Source organism: Rhinatrema bivittatum, chromosome 8 (genome assembly GCF_901001135.1).
Source record: "Rhinatrema bivittatum chromosome 8, aRhiBiv1.1, whole genome shotgun sequence".
NCBI classification, from domain to species: domain Eukaryota; kingdom Metazoa; phylum Chordata; class Amphibia; order Gymnophiona; family Rhinatrematidae; genus Rhinatrema; species Rhinatrema bivittatum.
In genome coordinates, this window is record NC_042622.1 from 186,841,820 (window position 1) to 186,861,232 (window position 19,413).

At 43.4% G+C, this 19,413-nt stretch overlaps 1 protein-coding gene across 2 annotated transcripts in view; it reads left to right on the forward strand.

The window, feature by feature from the left end:
- SPNS2 (sphingolipid transporter 2) overlaps nucleotides 1-19,413 on the forward strand; it is a 184,680-nt gene that overhangs the window by 113,811 nt on the left and 51,456 nt on the right. For both annotated transcript variants that reach the window (XM_029612089.1, XM_029612090.1), the window contains exon 4: nucleotides 11,770-11,921. In XM_029612089.1, the coding sequence (XP_029467949.1) occupies nucleotides 11,770-11,921 (152 nt within the window). The remainder of the gene's footprint in view (nucleotides 1-11,769; nucleotides 11,922-19,413) is intronic.

The window sequence follows — 19,413 nt, forward strand, 5'->3', positions numbered from 1 at the left end:
CTAGTAATCTTCATCTGAATATTTGGTTAAGTATAACGAGTTAAAATTAGCCAATTCTATTACCCACTCAGTGAATCTGTCTACCCCGGAGAAGCTGTATGAGTCGTCACACTAATGTTACCTGTGAAATCTGCTCCATAGACAGACGGGGACCATCTTTGATGGGGTCATAGTGCACAAGGCCCGTTGTATTACGGCATTCACGCAAGCCTCTGTGTGCAGGGACATCACAAACTGCTTTGATTTGAGATACGGAAAGGTGGTATATTACATTTCACTAAAATAAAGTAAAGTGCATCATGGGATGTGCATCGGAAGGAGGAGGAGGTCAAGTCTTTGGTCATATTGGGGGGGGGCCCGGGAGGTCAGAGAGAGAGGGCTGCAGCTAGTGGGGAAAGGGGAGGAAGAGGAGGAGAGGAAGGGGATGGAGAGACTAGAGTTAAAATAGCGAGGACTGCGTCTGGCTGAGGTGGAGAGTGGAGGAGGAGAGAGAGGGGGCTGCTTGGAGGTAGGGGTGTGGGAGTGCACTTGCCAGGAAAGAAATGCACTCCCTGTGTACTCCCACTACCCCCTCCCAAAATAGAAATTCTGGGGAGGGAAGGAGAGTACTTAGCAAGTAAATCCGGGTGGGACAAGCAAACTCTTCCTGATCCACAGAAATGCTACTGAACATGCATAATCCTATGAGTCAGCACCACTGGCGCAGCGATAATTTTAACATTAGGTCTGTGGACTAAAATATGCACAATCCAGCTAAAACCCGACTCTGCATCCGCCTCTGGTAATCACATCCCTCAGTAACAGAAGCATATTGCTCAGACGATTTCCTTCACCCTTCATCAGAAACTGTGCTTCCCATATTCACACTAAAGGACTGCCAGTGCTAGGTGTGCCTTTGACAATCACCCCGAGTGCACTGTCAGCACCCCGAAAGAGCCTTGACACAGTTTCATGCATATCTCGGAGTATGTCACTTATAAAATGTGCAGGTTCCACAGACTTTGCTTTCAAAATTTAAAAAAAAGTGTATTTTATTTATTTATTTACCACTATTTTGTTCATGGTGTGTAACAACTCATTAAAAACATAACAATTAAAAGCAGTTAAATAATACAATCAATAAAAACTCACATCAGTTATAAACTGCATTGAAAAAATACGTTTATTCGTAATCTGTTTCTGTGAAAATCTCAGTAATGCCAAAACACATTGTGATGTCATTGGACATTATGAAAACTGCCTTGCCATTGGCTAGAGCCTCCTGGTGCATTTAAGGACGTCAGCCCAGTGTCACATGATGCTGTCTGACCAATCACCCCAAAGATGAGTATAGCTGGATCTCACTTTCACCCTATCTAGAATGACAAACTGTTAGCAAGAAATGCACTTGGAAGATTTAGAAGTCTTCTAAACATCATGCATGCTAAATATATACCTAGATTGAATAGAACAATTGGGTGTTGTATTGTATAATAGAGGGAACGCTATAAATCCGGACCACTAGAGAATTCACAATTCAGCTTCCTAGAAGCATACTCGTCAGAACCTCAGTGCCCAGTAATTCACAATCGCTTACACAATAACACAGGATTTTCTCACAAAGATTGATAGTCCACAATTTTGATTTGATTTAGAATATAGTATGCATGTTTATTTATTCTTTATTATGATTTATTACCTGCCTTTTTTTAACTTAAGCAGGAAAATCCCTGCAGTCAGGGCCTTACAGATGTTCTTTTACTGAAAGGATATTAGCCACCAGCCTCAGGAGCTGCTTAGAGTTTTCTGCTGTTCCAGTTGGTTTCTGAGTACCCTCTCCCTATGCCCCAGTATTCTTTACTGGCCCAGTTGTCTGCCATCTATCTACCATTTGACTTCACTGGAAAAACCCTCCTGAAGGCCTTTACAATCTCCTTCCCTGATTCTCACTGGCTGTCACATCAGGGAAGAAAGGAGAATCAGCAATCAATAGGACTGGGCCCTGGGATGAGAGATGAAAGGGAAGTTTGTGGCTTGCCAACCTCATTGCTGTTACGATGCGAGCTGCTTCCAGCACAGAGGTCAAGACTGAATTGAAAGTAGGAAAAAAAACAAAACAACCCCAAGCCCAACATTAAAGAAATAGGTTATACTAAGATGCCCAAGGCAGCCAGCACAAAAGAACAATAAAAGGAGCCTTTCCATCTCATTTTTTGGGAGCTTTTCTTTCCTATGCCCTTTGTCAATGAGATGGTGCTCCAAGCCAAGGGAGAGATGCCAGGGACGGTGCAGTGAGCAACAAACCCTCCCTCCCCCCCCCCCCCCCCCAAATAAATACAAATAAATAAATAAATACAATGCAAGCCACTTTCAGATGTTTTGGAGATGGTTATTGAAATCCATGCTAAAAATCGTTGCTGAAACTTTGCAAGATGTCCGCAAGGACTGTTTAATACTGTTGCACTGATACACATAAAAAAAACCCAAATGAATTTGTAAAAGCAATGATCTCTCTCCTGGGGCTATTATTATAAGGGGCTGGAATTCAAATAATGAGGCTGCGGCTTATTCTGGCTCCATTTCTGGTACCTGGAAGTGTGCAATAGTAATCTTGCTCAGAGGATGACGGCCATTCATGCTGCTTTTTACCCCGGCGAGTGCCCATCTGAGCTTTACGGATTTACTGCTCTTCCTGCCCTAGAATCTTGGCAAGTTGCCTCCATGGCCCCTCATTAGGAAAGATGGTCCCAGAATTTTCTATTTAAAAAGATGGCCATGTCACCATTTTTCAGCTCAGCCCTTCCAAGTCCACGAGGAAGAGTGAGATGCGACCATTTTCTACCACATCCACTGCCATTGGGAAAGCAAATCCCGAGCAACTGAGCTTGTTCAGAGACCCCTGCCCCATACCTGAGCCAGTGAGAGAAGTGGGAGGATCTCCAGTAGAACCAAAACCAGAAGTATAACATTATTACAGATGGAAAAGGAGCAAAAGACCCAGTCAAGTCTGCCCAGTTATTCCAGTCCATGCTGCTGCTGCTGCTGCTGCTGAGAATACATATATCCCAGCTGCTAGCCGTGAAGGTTTAACCGCTTGTATAAGAATATAACTTCATATCAGAGGCAGTATTTATCATCATTGTTATCGGTTCTCTACAGTCTTGGGGGGATAAGCAGACAAGATCTCATGTTTTACTTCAAAACCCAGCTCAACCCCTCCCCCACCACAACCTGCTATGTCTTACCAACCAAGATTTGTACAAATCTAAACAGCTACCAAACCTAGTGAGGCTGTTTCTAGATCATCCAGCCTCCTTTGACCCTGTGGCCTTGCAGGACTGTACCAGGCCAACATCTCAATATGCTGGCACTGACCCTATACGTTTCTAGTGAATTGTAGCCTCTTTATACTAAACCAGCCACTTTGTGGCCTCCTGATCATAGATTGTATTTTCTTCTTTCCACGTTCCTTTCCAAAGACTGCTAAAAATGAAATAATTAGCATACCTGGGAACTCTCAGGATTTGGCCCAGAGACTGTCTGGAATTCTGAAAGAAATGCCGGATCTTAGGGCCAAAACCCAAAAACTCTGTGCCCTGCTGCAGAAGACCGGAAGAAAAAAAACAGCTGACGCAGTGCAGCACTGAAGGAGAAGGAACATCAGCAGCCATGCTGTAGGAGGACGAGGAGAAGTGCTGGGCCGTGCAACAGGAGCGAGACAAGCAGGGACTAGGCTGGTGGGGCCAAAGACTTGAGCTGCTCAACTGGGGCCTGTGTGTGTGTGTGTGAGATCAGGAGGGTGCTTCTGTGTGTATATGTATGTGAGAGAAGGAGGGTGCTATATGTGTATGTATGTGAGAGAAGGAGGGTGCTTCTGTGTTTATGTATGTGAGAGAAGGGTTCTTCAATGTATATATGAGAGAAGGTGCTTCTGTGTTTATGTATGTGAGAGAAGGAGGGTGCTTCTGTGTATATGTATATAAGAGAAGGAGGGTGCATCTGTGTGTATGTATGTGAGAGAAGGAGGGTGCTTCTGTTTATATGTATGTGAGAGAAGGGTGCTTCTGTGTATATATGAGAGAGGGAGAGTGTTTCTGTGTGTATGTATGTGAGAGAAGGAGGGTGCATCTGTGTGGGTGTATGTGAGAGGAGGGTGCTTCTGTGTGTATGTATGTGAGAGAAGGAGGGTGCTTCTGTGTATATATGAGAGAGGGAGAGTGCTTCTGTGTGCATGTATGTGAGAGAATGAGGGTGCTTCTGTGTGTATGTATGTGAGAGAAGGAGGGTGCATCTGTGTGGGTGTATGTGAGAGAAGGAGGGTGCTTATGTGTATATGTATATGAGAGAAGGAGGGTGCTTCTTTGTATATGTATGTGAGAGAAGGAGGGTGCTTCTGTGTGTACGTATATGAGAGAAGGAGGGTGCTTCTGTGTGTACGTATGTGAGAGAAGGAGGGTGCTTCTGTGTGTATGTATGTGAGAGAAGGAGGGAGCTTCAGTGTGTATATGAGAGAAGGAGGGTGCTTCTATGTGTATGTAGGTGAGAGAAGGAGGGTGCTTCTGTGTATATGTATATAAGAGAAGGAGGGTGCTTCTGTGTGTATGTATGTGAGAGAAGGAAGGTGCTTCTGTGTATATATATGTGAAAGAAGGGTACTTCTGTGTGTATGTATGCGAGAGAAGGAGGGTGCTTCTGTGTGTATGTATGCGAGAGAAGGAGGGTGCTTCTGTGTGTATGTAGGTGAGAGAAGGAGGGTGCTTCTATGTGTATGTATGTGAGAGAAGAAGGGTGCTTCTGTGTGTATGTGAGAGAGGGAGGGTGCTTCTGTGTGTATGTATGTGAGAGAAGGAGAGTGCTTCTGTGTGTATATGAGAATGGGAGGGTGCTTCTGTGTTTATATATGTGAGAGAAGGAGAGTGCTTCTGTGTATATATGAGAGAGGGAGAGTGCTTCTGTGTGTATGTATGTGAGAGAATGCGGGTGCTTCTGTGTGTATGTATGTGAGAGAGGGAGGGTTTTTCTGGGTGTATGTATGTGAGAGAAGGAGGGTTCTTCTGAATTTCTATGAGAGAAGGAGGTTGCTTCTATGTGTATGTATGTGAGAGAGGGAGGGTGCTTCTGTGTATATGTATGTGAGAGAAGGAGGGTGCTTCTGTGTGTTTGTATGTGAGAGAAGGAGGGTGCTTCTGTGTATGTATGTGAGAGAGGGAGGGTGCTTCTGTGTGTATAGGAGAGAGGGAGGGTACTTTGGTGTGTTTGTGTGTGTGGTTTGTATTTGAGAGAGGGAAAGTGCTTTTGTGTGCGAATGTATGTGAGAGAGGAATGGTGCTTCTGGCTGCCAGTGTGTGTGAGAAAGAGAGAGAGCATGCCCCTTTCTTTTTATGTTTGCTTCTGACAGCATGTATATGGGTGGGAGGGAAGGAGAAGAAAGTGTGTGCATCCATTCTCTGTATGTGATAGAGGGAGAGAAGTATGGGTGTGTATGTGAGAAAGTGCATGTGTGTGGATGAGAGAGAGAAGTGAGTGAGTCTGAGTGTGAGAATGAGCATGTATGTGTGTGAGTGAATATAGCTAGAGTGAGAGAGAGGTTGTGTGCAAGCTGCTATTGCCCCCCCCCCCCCCTCCCAGCGCGTCAATCTCTGGATGACAGGAAATCAAAAGTTCCCAGCTATGGTAATTAGTTTCTGGGGAGTTGCAGCCTGCTGGTACCAACCTGGCCTATATCATGGCCTGCAGGTTGTTCTTTCCTGTATCCACCCTTTTCCTTTCTCCTTAAATTCCTCTCCACTTGCTTCTACTCAAGGGAAGAATGGTTTCTTCCCAAAACTGCAATCTCCCAACTTGTTCTGACCCATGTCCTCTATCTCTATCTCTGTCCCAAGCATGCGTGAAATGTCAGTGTGCTGGTTTCTTCCACCTTTGGTGGCAGGTTACTGCAGGCATCTAACCACTCTCTCACTAACTAGAAACTTTCTCGAGTTTCCTCTGAATTTTCCTCCCCTCGGCTCCAGGCCATGTCCCCCTTGGTCACTGAAATTCCTTTTCTATGGAAAATTCCCCCCACTGAAGCCTTCAAACATTTGAATGTTTCCATCACATTCCCCCAACTTCTTTCTTTCCTCCAGCAGCCTCATTTTCAATGCCTCAAGTCTCTCTTTGCAGAGTTTGCACTGCAGACCCTGCAAATCTCTGAACTGCTTCCAGCCTGTCAAGGTCCTTCTGAAGGTACGGCCTCCAGGCCTGAGCACAGTCATGAATGCTCTCTTCAGAGGCACTCTTAATACCTCTGTTTATTTGTATCTCCAAGCAGAGTGCGGGCTCTCCCAGTTCCTTTATTACGTTGACTTGCTTGCCTTCCGATCATCCAAGATGTCTTTCCAACATTCTCCATTCCTTGTCCTAAACCCAGCGGATGCTTTTTGCAGCTCAAATTTCCTGCTTTTTACACTTTTTAGCGATGAAGTTCATCTTCCAAATTCCCCTGCCACTCTTCCGGTTTTTTCATCCCCTGCAGTTCTTTTCATCCCTTCCAACGTGTCCACTCTTTTTTACAGAATTTTGCATCTCCTGTGGATGAATACATTTTTTTTTCCTTCAAGTCCCTGTGCAATATCACTAGTGAATACATTGAAAAGAACCGGTCCAGGTTCTGAGCCCTGGGATTGCCCGCTGCTTATTTTACCTTCTCCAAAACGGACGCCACTTGACCACCACCCTCTGCCTTCTGTCACTCAGCCAGTCCTCATCCACTTTACAGGGTCCTGTCCAGCTCCCATATCGTGCAGCTTCTTTACCAGTTTTCTGGAACAGCGTCAAAGCCCTTCCTGCCATCCGGCTAGGTAACATTCACTGCACTGATGCCGTTACCTGAAGCCTTTTTGGACAAGGAAAGAAAGAGTCCTGAGAAAAACGAGTTTATAGTTTATTGGTTTTCTGTACCATCACATCGGCAAAGCCTTCACAACGATGTATAATTGTATTAACAGGAAAAATACATCAAGTTAATAAAAGAAATAACAGCTAACATAACTAAAAAGAGGAAGCACATAAAAATATAGGTTAGTTGTTAAAATAACATCATAAAACTATAATATCTAAAAAACAAATTACTTTAAAATTATTTAAAAACAAATATTAAGAATAAATAAAGACTTCAAATATTTACTAAAATGAAATCAATATTAAAAGGAAAAAGAAAAAAGATAAGCCCATGAATTTCTAATGCTCCAACTCTGTGTAGGCACATTTAAATAACCATGTTTTCAATTCCGCAGGAAACAGGAGCAGAAAGTATTACCACACATGCCTGTGCCTAACAATGTCAAGTGGTAGCTTTTTTTTTTTTTTGCAACAAACAGTTCTTTAATTAGCTGGATCTCTGACTGTGTGACAAAGCCATTAGTCATGCGATGCCAGTGGTGGAGAAGGGGCAGGATTAGTCTGGCATCATCCTTCATTGGTTTGAGACTGTAATATACCTGCTCCAGTTTGTCTAATGATTAATGCATGGGTTGAGTGTTATGTATACTCGCAATAATAGACGAAATATATAGGCCACCACCAGGTAATCTGAAAACATAGGATTTCCCCATCCTTGACAGAACCCACAATACTAAAGAGAGGTTTTCAGGAAGTCGTAGCACCATTCATGTGGTACATTACCACTGTTTGATAAGAGCCTAAGAGGAACCATTCTGGGTCAGACTACTAGTGCATCCTGTCTTCCAGACCAGAAGATCCCCTCCCTCTTGCTCCTTCCCACATGTAGAGGGTGATAATTCCCACGCCTGCCTGGCTAATAAATGTTAATGGACCTGTCCTCCAAAAACCTGTTCAGACCTTTTTAAACCCAGCTATGCTAGTAAGTTTGACCTACATCCTCCAGCAACAAATTCCACAGCCTAGAAAGGCCAACAAAACAAGCTGTAGGTGCTGACATTTTGTGGACTGACTTAAAGATATTTATGACAGAATGCCTCAGCCAAGTTAGCTTGTCTTTCGCAGGACCTGATGAAGGCAGTAGAACCCTCAAAAGCTAGTCACATGTACTGATGGTTAAGGATGCGCTGGCATTTCGAAGTGACAGGGAACTCACGACATTTGTGATTTTGTTTTGAGTTGTTTCCTATCCAAAACGACATACAAGACTTTTTTTTTTTCATTTCGTTTCTAGCATTTTAGCATGAAACAAACACAACTAAATAAATAGAAAACAACAGGAGAAATGAGAGATTTTTTTTTTTGCCATGCACACCCCTACACAGGTATCATATACTGTTTGTTGGTTGAACTTTATGTCTGCCAGGTGGACTAACAAGGCAAGCACGGTACTTGTTCAACAGAAAAAATAGAATGTGAAGGGAAAGCCACCATGCTTTGCTCTGCAAACATATTTGTAATCCCTTGCACTCCTCTGCACCGCTGTAAGATCATTTTGGAGCTCACGATACACGCAAACCTGTGGCTTTTGCTGTGGACGGCAGCCCGAATTTCTGTGGGCCCGGCCATGGGCAGAAGTCAGCATGCATGGGATCTGCCAATGTGCTCTGGAGATAATGACACATTTCCAACATAAGCAGGCAGATTGCATTCTCCCATGGTCTTCAATATTATTTAACTTTTCTTTTAAAAAAAAAAGACTTTCAACCTCAGCAGCCTCAACCACAGGAATGTTGTTTACAGCATCAGTTGATGGGGCCATCTGCATCTGAAAAAAAAAATATATATATAATGCGCACCTGAAATCTCTCTTTCCTAAGAGTTTATTAGCAAAATTGATAACACTTGATATCATTTGGGCTAATTAAGTTCCTAAGAGTGTCATCTTGCATGTTTCTGAGGTCTGTTGCTTTGTTCAGCAGTCTTACTCATGGCTCTCCCTTAATTCTAAGCCCCAATACATTTTAGTTACTATAAGTTTACACACTTGGAAAACCTGTCATGGCATGGCTCTTGTTCACACTGCATCCATGCTGTATTCAAGCTTTGTATTATCAATGGCGTTTCTGTATATGGTCTGATTAAGGCTCGGCACAGCAGCATCTCCTGGGGGACATTATTTTTTTGTCTGCCTTTTTCCCTTGCATCACCCTTCATCTTTGATCCCTATCCCTGCCCCTCCCCCGATGGCATGCCTAGGCAGCTCTGCGAGCCCTCACTTGGCTGAGGCCTGGAAGGAAATCTCCACTGAAGAGCCCCCTCAGTACTGTCATTGGGCACTATAGCACTGGCAGGCATCTTACCTACCTCGCTAGGCCTGGGCCCACACTTTCACCACCTCCACCCCATTTGCCCAGGCCCAGCTGCTCCCGACGGGTATCCTGACAGCTGGAGTGGACAGGTAGGAGGCCCTACAAAAAAAAAAACAAAACCCAAAAACACTTCTAACCTTAATGTCACCTCAGGAATAAAATAAACATCAAAATGAACCAAAGGGATCTTAGCAATTTTGGCTGCTTTTTCAGCTGAATTACTTTAAAAATATTGCTGGAAACGCGGCCACGAAGAGGGTGCATGGGTAGTGTTACCAGCCCAGAGGTTGCTGGCAGATGCTGTGAAGCATAATCCTAAACCAGAAGTCTGGCGTGCACAAACTGGTCACATTCTCTTCAACCCGAGCTGCCCTGCCAGGGCTCAGAGTCAAATCAGCCGTGTCTAACCTCAGAAAACAGCCCCGGCTGGCCTGGAGGAATTTGAAACGCCAAACAAGAGGATAGATGCCCATTTCAGGCTTTGCTTTTTTTTTTTTTTTTTCCTGTTCACCAAAACATGCAGGAGGAGAACCCCAAGCAAATGTTAGATGAAGAAATCGCTTCAGTATGACCACCAGAGAGTCCTGCTTAAGGGGGGCGGGAGTCAATGCTTAAGGTGCTGGCAGTCTGTAATAAATGCTGCTGTGGTTTTCGGAGCTCCTTCCTCGTGCTTATAACAATGAAATGGAGCTTTACTGTCTGAAAAAGAACAGTGAGTGAAGGGACAGGCCCAGAGAAGTACTGAAGCAGCCAGCCTTGAGTTATGCCCTTGTATCTCCTTGTGCGCATGCAGAACTCCAGGTCAACACAAACCTCGTAGGTGATAACCTGACTTTTAATTGGAGGGGGGGGGGGAGCTGTTGCTTTCAAATTACACAAAAACACAACTGAAATTTGCTGTTTTGTTTTGCATCATTTCCAGTCTGAAACCAAAGGGGAAAAAAAAAGCCAACAAAATTTTAACCGTGTGTTAAAATGGTTTAGCACGGTCTAAAAGAAATTTAGCCTGCACCAAGCGAGTTAGCATGTGCTAAATTGTTTAAACCTGTGCTACATTGTTTTAAGACATGCTAATAAAGCAAAATGAAATGAAAAAAAGAAACAAAAAAATATGTTTTTCTATGGATACCTCTTTACTTAATGCATTTCTGACTAGCTTTTGAGAGCTCTGCATCAGGTTAAAGCAAAACGGAGGGGCTAATGCCAAGATGAGGTGGCTTGAACGCACAAGTAAAATCACAGGGTGCATGACAATTCAAGCAGACTCACACAACCACCGAACTCCTTCATTTCTCATGGGCATGGATGGGGAGGAGAGGAGAGGTGAGGTGAGATAGATGGTGCCATGTCACCCTGGGCTGGCTTTGCCCCAGTGCTCTTTGTCACAATAATGTCCGCAGATGCAGTGGGCGCAAAAGCAGAGCTGGCTTCGCCTGCCCTTTAGGAGCTGCCTGGTCGCCCTAGGCAAGGGCCACATGAATTGAGCCACAGTGACTGCCAGAAATGGGAGAAAGACGAGGCAAAAGGGCAGAAGATTAAAATAACTCGTTCTCTGTGTTCCTGCAGCGGATTAACATTTTCCGCAGTGACAATTAGAAATAATTAGCAAGCTCTGTTTGGATTGCTCCTTTGCATAATTCATTGAATTTCTAAACTCCTTACCCTACGTGGTAACTACACTTTTTGAGGACCCCAATTGTCATAAAATGAACCCCTTGGTCCGTTCTGTTTCTTAGACAGTCAGTGGGTGAGGACGTCGCCAGACCTCAGCACAATAAGATGTAGCTCCATGGTTATTGATTTCACGGAGACAGGAGCATTAACTGGCAGCAAACTGGGTCATATGAGTCATTCCATTTTTATTAACTAAATCAGATGCAAAAGCAGCTCAGCAGACTACTCAGACATCTATGGCAGACAACTGAAAGGTGGAGGAATATATCAGGAGCTTTTCAAAATAAAGATGATGTTAGTGTCCCTGCAGCATCTTAAACTATGGAAAAAAAAATGGCAAATTGCTCATCCTGCCAACCTTATACTATAAGAGGCCTACGTGACCCTGTGAACACAGAGACCCTTTTGTCCAACTCTGGCTTTTAATTTCATTTTTGGATTTTTAGCTCACCTTTCCAAATGATGCTCAAGGCGGCTCACAGTGTTGTTTTGAATTCAGGTACAATAATCCCCCTGCCCAAAAGAGTTTATAATCTAAGGGGATACCTGAGCAATGGGCGATAGTGATCTTCTCAAGCTTACAACCCTGGTTTCCCTGGTTCTTAGCCCATTGCTCTAACCACTAGGCTTCTTCCTCCTTTCTGTTCAAGTGTCTTCACCCCAGTACCATTCTGGAATGTGTAGTCTAGTATTGGCTTCTGAGACAAACGAACTACAAACCCCAGCATGCTTTGTGATGGATGATAAAAAGGAAAATGCCAGGGCTGGAGGACAATATCAGTCAATCAATCTGATTGCCCCATGTCTCTTACCTAAGAAAATGAAAATCAGAAAGTGACTTGTGTATCTTTTTCTCTTTCCGCAGTACTTCTGGCTCCTCGTCCTCTCCCGAGGTTTGGTTGGCATCGGTGAAGCCAGTTACTCCACTATTGCTCCCACCATTATCGGAGACCTGTTCACCAAAAACACCAGGACTCTTATGCTATCTGTCTTCTATTTTGCAATTCCACTTGGAAGGTACAGTACCATTACTACATTTTGATCCAATGTTAAAACGGATTATCTATTAATATTGGAATTTTCAAACTAGCAAAACATATATAAATTAACAGGAAGAACCAAGAAACAGTGGATTTCACAGGGAGAATTCAGATTGCTGTAGAAATATATTTATTGCTTTGTGCAAATAGGGTGGAGAGACAGACAAATGCATAAAGCAAGACAGACAAACGTGATTACAAACTGAAACACAAAAAGATGTTTTTGTTTTCCAATTACATTTTCCTTTTGCATCTATGGCTGCAGGGTGCAACCACTGAAGGATGACCAGTTTGTTGACAAGCTTCCTTATGTAATTATTTAAAGGTGAATTTTTAAAAGTCTGGAGCGCACCTCAATTGGGGAATGCGTGCACAAGTCGGGCTGGCGTGCGCCCACCGAATTTCCAAAGCCACCCAGTTACATAGAAATACACAGACACAGGGCTGCAGAAAAAGAATGTATGGCCCGTCCAGTCCGCCCAGGCAACCAGTTAATTTAGCATCACTTCCTTAGAGATCCCCTGCATTTATCCAGTGCATTCAGAGACTGTTTTTATCTCTACCACTTCCACTGGGAGGCCGTTCCATGCATCCACCATCCTCTCTGAAAAGAAATATTTCCTAAGATTACTCCCGTCTCTGCCCCCTTTCACCCTCATCCCATGATCCCCTCAATTCTAGAGCCTCCTTTCCATTGAGAAAGGCTCAGCTCTTGTGCATGGAAACCTTGGAGATATTTGAATGTCTCTGTCTTATCTCCCCTATCTCGCCTTTCCTCCAGGGTGTACATATGCGGGTATCCCCCCCCCTCCCCCACCTCGCGCACACCTTAAAAGTTTTCAGAAAGGGGCGGGACTTAGGTGTGGGTGGGAGCAGGGCATGCATGTTTTGGGGCATGGCCAAGAGATGCATGCATGAATATGTACGCGCGCCAGCACACGCCCAGGTCCCCTGCTGCGTACGTTTACTTCTGCCGTGGAGGACGTGCAAGTAATAAACTGAGCCATTTCTGAGGGGTTTAAGGGGTCCGGTGTAACTGGGAGGAGGGTAGGCTAACAAACGAAGAGGGTTTGGAGGACCTAGCTGCTAACTGGACGAACTGGTTAAACTGGCAGTGGTGTGGGTGCACGCACCTTTTAAGATCCCCGACTTATGCGGTAAAAGCGGGATTTATGGGCCGATGCCCGTGTCCATTTAAAATTTGGTGCACCGGTGTGTGCGGCCAGGCTATTTTATAACATGCGCACATATGCACATGTAGGTCATAAAATGGCCGAGTATCTTGGCACGCGCCGGCACGCATATACGCACTGGCCTGAAAGTTACCGTCCTTGATTGTTTTCCATCTCATTCCTGATTACCTGTGTAAATGGCTTCTGAAAATTGCCCACTCTCCCCATAGGCTGTTCCATGGCGCATGCACTTTTACCCGAATTGGGTAGTGGGCCTTCCCAGGGGCTGGGTTAGGACCAGGGAATGCAATCACACATGTCGTTTTGAAGGGTAAACGGGCTGGCAGAAAAAGCAGGTACTTTGCCGGTATCTTCCTTCCCCCAGGGACAATTTTTGAAGGGGAAGTACATGCCTGTTTTCCCTTCGAGACCTGGTGCAAAGCCTGCTGGGAGAATGTACTCACAGATGTTGCAACTGCCTGCAGACATTTGAAAATTGCTCCCTCTGGGTGGTAATTTTCAACAGGATTTACACACATAAACCATGGGTTACGGGTGTAAATTGCCTTTTCTAAATCACCGGGTGGGGGAAGGTGGTTGTGCAGAGCAAAGTATGCACAAAAGATGATTTTGCACTTGTCCCTGCACTGGTAGTAGATGTTCTGAAGGAGGAGCCTGGGTTGGACTGGGGAAAGCATTTACACGTGTGCTTTCGAGTGTGGAAAATGTGCACATAAATGTGCGCATGGAAAGTTAGACCTCCTTTGGAGCAGGCCTGTCCTTGTGCGGGTTAAGTCTGTGTGCGGCCAGGGAATTTACAAATTGGACTCATGCGCATAGGTCTGCTTTAAAAATTCCAGCTAAAGCCCCTGCCGACTTTAGCGTGACGAGGGCTGCAAAAAGTTACCCTTCCAGTGTGTGGCAAAATGCCCTGTCCTGTTCATGTCCCATTTGCCAGATTCTTTCAGGAATGTTTTTGGAAGGACTTCACCGACTCTTCAGCAGAATGCAGCATCTCTGCATGAATCAGGCAAAAAAAAAAAAATAAAGCAAAGGAAGGCGTGTCTGTAAAACCCAACTCGTCTTCAGTAATGGGGTTTTTGTAATGTAAGCCTCTGGAGATTCCTTGTAACTAGATTACAGGGTGTCTGGTGAGTACTTCAGGTTTGAGGGAATTGTGCAGCAAAGCAAATCCATTCTGTCTCAAAATTAAATCTCTCTGATTTAATTACAAGGAACCCCGGAAGCTTTATAAACACATTCCAAAGCTATATGGGGTTTCTTTGTCATTTAACATTAATTCAAAATGAAAATTAAAACAAAATAAAAACATCTTATGCAAGGGTTTCCGGAGAACAATCTGGTGTAGAATTATTCAGTTGCACAAAGCACCTGATATACTGCAGAATTAGGACGCATAGGATATTTCAGGCAATCACCTGAGTGATAATGAAGGAAGTTCAGAGCTCTTGGTAGTGATTGCGAAGATGTTCCACGCAGAACTAATGGATCCCACTCTCCAGAATGCACATGCGCATTTTGCATCCACATCCGGACGTGCATGTAGAGCTCCTCCAAAAAAATTGGATCCCCTGACAAATTTGGAGTGGATAAGAGACCAAACACAAAAGTTATTAGGGATGTGCATACACAGTGATCTTATAAGCCACCATCCCCTTTGGAAATTCGATGTAATAGTCTGCAACATAGTGTTTTACGTTTCCATCTTAGAAAACTGGTGTACACAATCTCTCCTATTTGCCCCGAGGTATGTTGGGTTATTATTCTCCCCTGTATATAGTCCAGTCCTACTTTATCTTCATTTCTTGAATACTGTACAGCATCTAATGTGGTAAAGGCAGTTAATGTAGCTGGGTTTAAAAAACTTTAAGGGTAAATTCTTGGAGGAGAAGTCCATTAAATGCTATTAACCAAGTTGACTTGGGGAATAGCCACTGTTTATTACCGGCTTTAGTAGCATGGGATGTATTTAATGCTTGGGTACTTGCCAGGTTCTTATGGCCTGGATTGGCCACTGTTGAAGACAGGATGCTGGGCTTGATGGACCCTTGGTCTGACCCAGTATGGCAATTTCTTATGTTCCTATATTCTTAATGCTCTTCCAACAATGCATAGAAGCCCCTGGTAATGGAACAAAATATCACGTGCATACCCTTGCTCTCATTAATAGCAAGTGCATGCCAACAAAGGAAAGAAAGAATGATTGGGATGCAGATAAAAAGCAAAGACCATCTATATTTATTTACTTATTTATTTATTCTAAACACTTTTTTGTGCCACACTATCTAAAATCCCAGGAGGCTTACAACGGGACATTCATGAATTTACAACAGACTTAAATCACCACCAAAAGGTACCACACACCCCAGAGGCAGCCCAGGGCAGACCCCAACCCTGATTTGCCTTTCCTTAATGCTTCCTAAAGAGATCACTTTGAAGTTGGGGCCTGACCTGAGACATACAGTTGGTATGTGGCGCTTTGTTTTAAGTTGGCCTTTTATGTGCAGCTGTATATTATTTTTCTGCCTGGATTTCTGCAGTCTCATCCTTTCCCTTCTTGGTGTCCGTTTGGAGCAAATAATTTTGTCTGTGGTCAGAAGTATCTGGTCGAATGCGTGAGCATCTCCCTTTTATGTGTTCATGGCCAACGTGGGGGGGGGGGGGGAGAGAGAGGGGAAAACAAGCAGAGTAATCATCCATTGTACCTGAAGACTGGAGGGTGGCCAATGTAACCCCAATATTTAAAAAGGGATCCAGGGGAGATCCGGGAAACTATTGATCAGTGAGCCTGACTTCAGTGCCAAGAAAAATAGTGGAAACTATTCTAAAGATCAAAATCGTTGAGCATATAGAAAGACATGGTTTAATGAAACACAGTCAACATTGATTTACCCAAGGGAAGCCTTGCCTAACAAATCTGCTTCATTTTTTTGAAGGGGTTAATAAACATGTGGATAAAGGTGAACCGGTAGATGTAGTGTATTTGACAAAGTCCCTCATGAGAGGCTTCTAAGAAAACTAAAAAGTCATGGGATAGGAGGTGATGTCCTTTCGTGGATTACAAACTGGTTAAAAGACAGGAAACAGAGAGTAGGATTAAATGGTCAATTTTCTCAGTGGAAAAGGGTAAACAGTGGGGTGCCTCAGGGTTCTGTTCTTGGACCGGTGCTTTTCAATATATTTATAAATGATCTGGAAAGGAATATGACGATGAGGTTATCAAATTTGCGGATGATACAAAATTATTCAGAGTAGTTAAATCACAAGCGGATTGTGATACATTACAGGAGGACCTTGCAAGACTGGAAGATTGGGCATCCAAATGGCAGATGAAATTTAATGTAGACAAGTGCAAGGTGTTGCATATAGAGAAAAATAACCCTTGCTGTAGTTAAACAATGTTAGGTTCCATAATAGGAGCTACCACCCAGGAAAAAGATCTAGACATCATAGTGGATAATACTTTGAAATCGTCTGCTCAGTGTGCTGCAGCAGTCAAAAAAGCAAACAGAATGTTAGGAATTATTAGGAAGGGAATGGTTAATAAACCGGAAAATATCATAATGCCTCTGTATCACTCCATGGTGAAACCGCACCTTGAATACTGTGTACAATTCTGGTCGCCGCATCTCAAAAAAGATATAGTTGCGGAGGTGGAGAAGGGAGAGTTACCTGAAAAGCTGCCGGAGGTTTTATCATCGCTACTCGGGGGGGAAAAGCTGGAATCCAGCCCTCGATGGTGAGCACGGGGTAACTGGTTAATTACTGCCTTGTACGTCATCCGGAGGGGCCGGCCGAGAAGCCTCAAAACCAGCCCCCCTGGCATTCTCTCCCTGAGGTGGAGAAGGGAGAGTTACCTGAAAAGCTGCCGGAGGTTTTATCATCGCTACTCTGGGGGAAAAAGCTGGAATCCAGCCCTCGACGGTGAGCACGGGGCAGCTGGTTAATTATTTCCTTGTACGTCATCCGGAGGGGCCAGCCGAGAAGCCTCTAAACCAGCCCCCCCTGCAGCTCACAGCTGACGCCGGCGCGCTGCCTAAGCCGCACGCGCCAAAGGGGCGCTCGGCTTTGAAAAACTTTTCCTGAACGCTTTTATTTGGGAATAAAGATCTAAGATCCAAGATTTTTGAAGCTCCGGTGATACGTGAGTAAAGCCTGAAGGCATAGCTTTATTATTGATTTATAATGCCTCATTCTGTGAGAAAACGGAGGGCTAAAGAGAAAGAGGCCCAGCCGGGATCAATTACTACTACGCTAGGCCCGATGGACGCTCATGTACATCGAGGAACATTGTTATCGGGTGAATGTTCGCTGAGTGAGGATAGGGAGAAAGATTTACCTGGCCCCTCTCTTGAACTTTGTACCACTCTATCCCCGATAGAACGAACGCCCCCAAGTAATCCAGCAGAGAAGAGGCCTCAAATCCTAACCCCTGCTCCGGTTGTGTTCGGTGAAGACCAGAATTCACTAGAACAGGGAAGTAAAATATCACAGGATTTACCTAGCTTCTCGATATTACCATCGAATACTGGGGGAGAGATCAGAAGCACTGGCTCAGGGGGAAACCCTGGGGAGAAATATGTTTTTCCACAGTTAAGAAAAGTTGATTTGATTAAACCAACAACTATTTCTTTAGACTCTATCTGGGAAGCTATCCAGTCTCTAAATGTTAATATCTACAATCAGATGTCGCCGGTGTATACTTATGTGGAGGAAATGGATACACGACTTATGGATGTGGAAAAGGATATAAAACTGGATAAAGAGAATATTGCCAAAATAAAAACTGAATTAGAGAACAATAAAGCTTTGCAGAGTACAATAATGAAGGAAAATCATATTTTGACTACCAGGATAGAAAACTTGGAAAACATCTTGAAAGGGAAAAATTTACGGTTTATTAATTTCCAAAAAAGTCAATTTATATCCCCTAAAGAGATGTGGAAAAAATATATGTTAGAGATTTTAAAGGTTCCAGAGCAAGCCTTGCCCGTAACATCAAGGATATATTACATACCAGTTAGTAAAGCTAGGAAGGAAGTTGAGGAAAAAGAAAGTAAATGTATACCTCCTGTTGATCCGTTACAATTAAATTTAACGGAAATTCTGGAAACTTCTCAGAAAGATCAGACTATACCTGCTACTTTAGTGGTCTCTTTCCTGCTTGAAGCAGATAAAGAATGGACATTAAAAATGTTTTTTCGACATAGATCTGAATCTTTCCTGGGTTATAATGTGAATATTTTTCCTGCTCTCTCCAAAGCCACTCAAAAAAGAAGAAAACAATTCTTGATATTAAGATCTAGAGTTTTGGAAATTGGTGCAATGTTCTTATTAAAATTTCCCTGTAAATGTTTAGTTAAATATCAAGGTTTAACATATGTTTTCTTTCAACCAAACCAGCTTACAGCTTTCCTTGTAGGAAAAAACCAGTACCAGGTAGTTCTTCCCCTATAGACTAGTGCAAAATAAGATATAAATGTTCGTTAATGATTGCTATAATGAACTGTGTTAAAGCTTCTTATTTTCTTATTAAGATTGCTTATGTAATAATTCCTTAAGGTTTAAAACTAGGATCTCTGATTGTGTGCTCTGATATGGACGCAAACATTGTATGATGTAATACTTTAATTTTGTTTTGTATTAATTCCTATTTTTGTATCTTTGTTTTCAAACAAGAATTGTTTTCTTGAATATAAATTGTTTAAATTCAATAAAATATAAATTAAAAAAAAAAAGATATAGTTGCGATGGAGAAGGTACAGAGAAGGACAACCAAAATGATAAAGGGGATGGAATAGCTCCCCTAGGAGGAAAGGCTGAAGAGGTTAGGGCTGTTCAGCTTGGAGAAGAGACGGCTGAGGGTGGATATGATAGAGGTGTTTAAAATCATGAGAGGTCTTGAACGAGTAGATGTGAATCGGTTATTTACACTTTTGGATAAAAGAAGGACTAGGGGACACTCCATGAAGTTAGCAAGTAACTCATTTAAGACTAATCAGAGAAAATTATTTTTCACTCAGCGCACAATTAAGCTCTGGAATTTGTTGCCAGAGGATGTGGTTAGTGCAGTTAGTGTAGCTGGGTTTAAAAAAGGATTGGATAAGTTCTTGGAGGAGAAGTCCATTAACTGCTATTGATCAAGTTTACTTAGGGAATAGCCACTGCTATTACTGGCATCGGTAGCATGGGATCTTCTTGGTGATTGGGTACTTGCCAGGTTCTTGTGGCCTGGTTTGGCCTCTGTTGGAAACAGGATGTTGGGCTTGATGGACC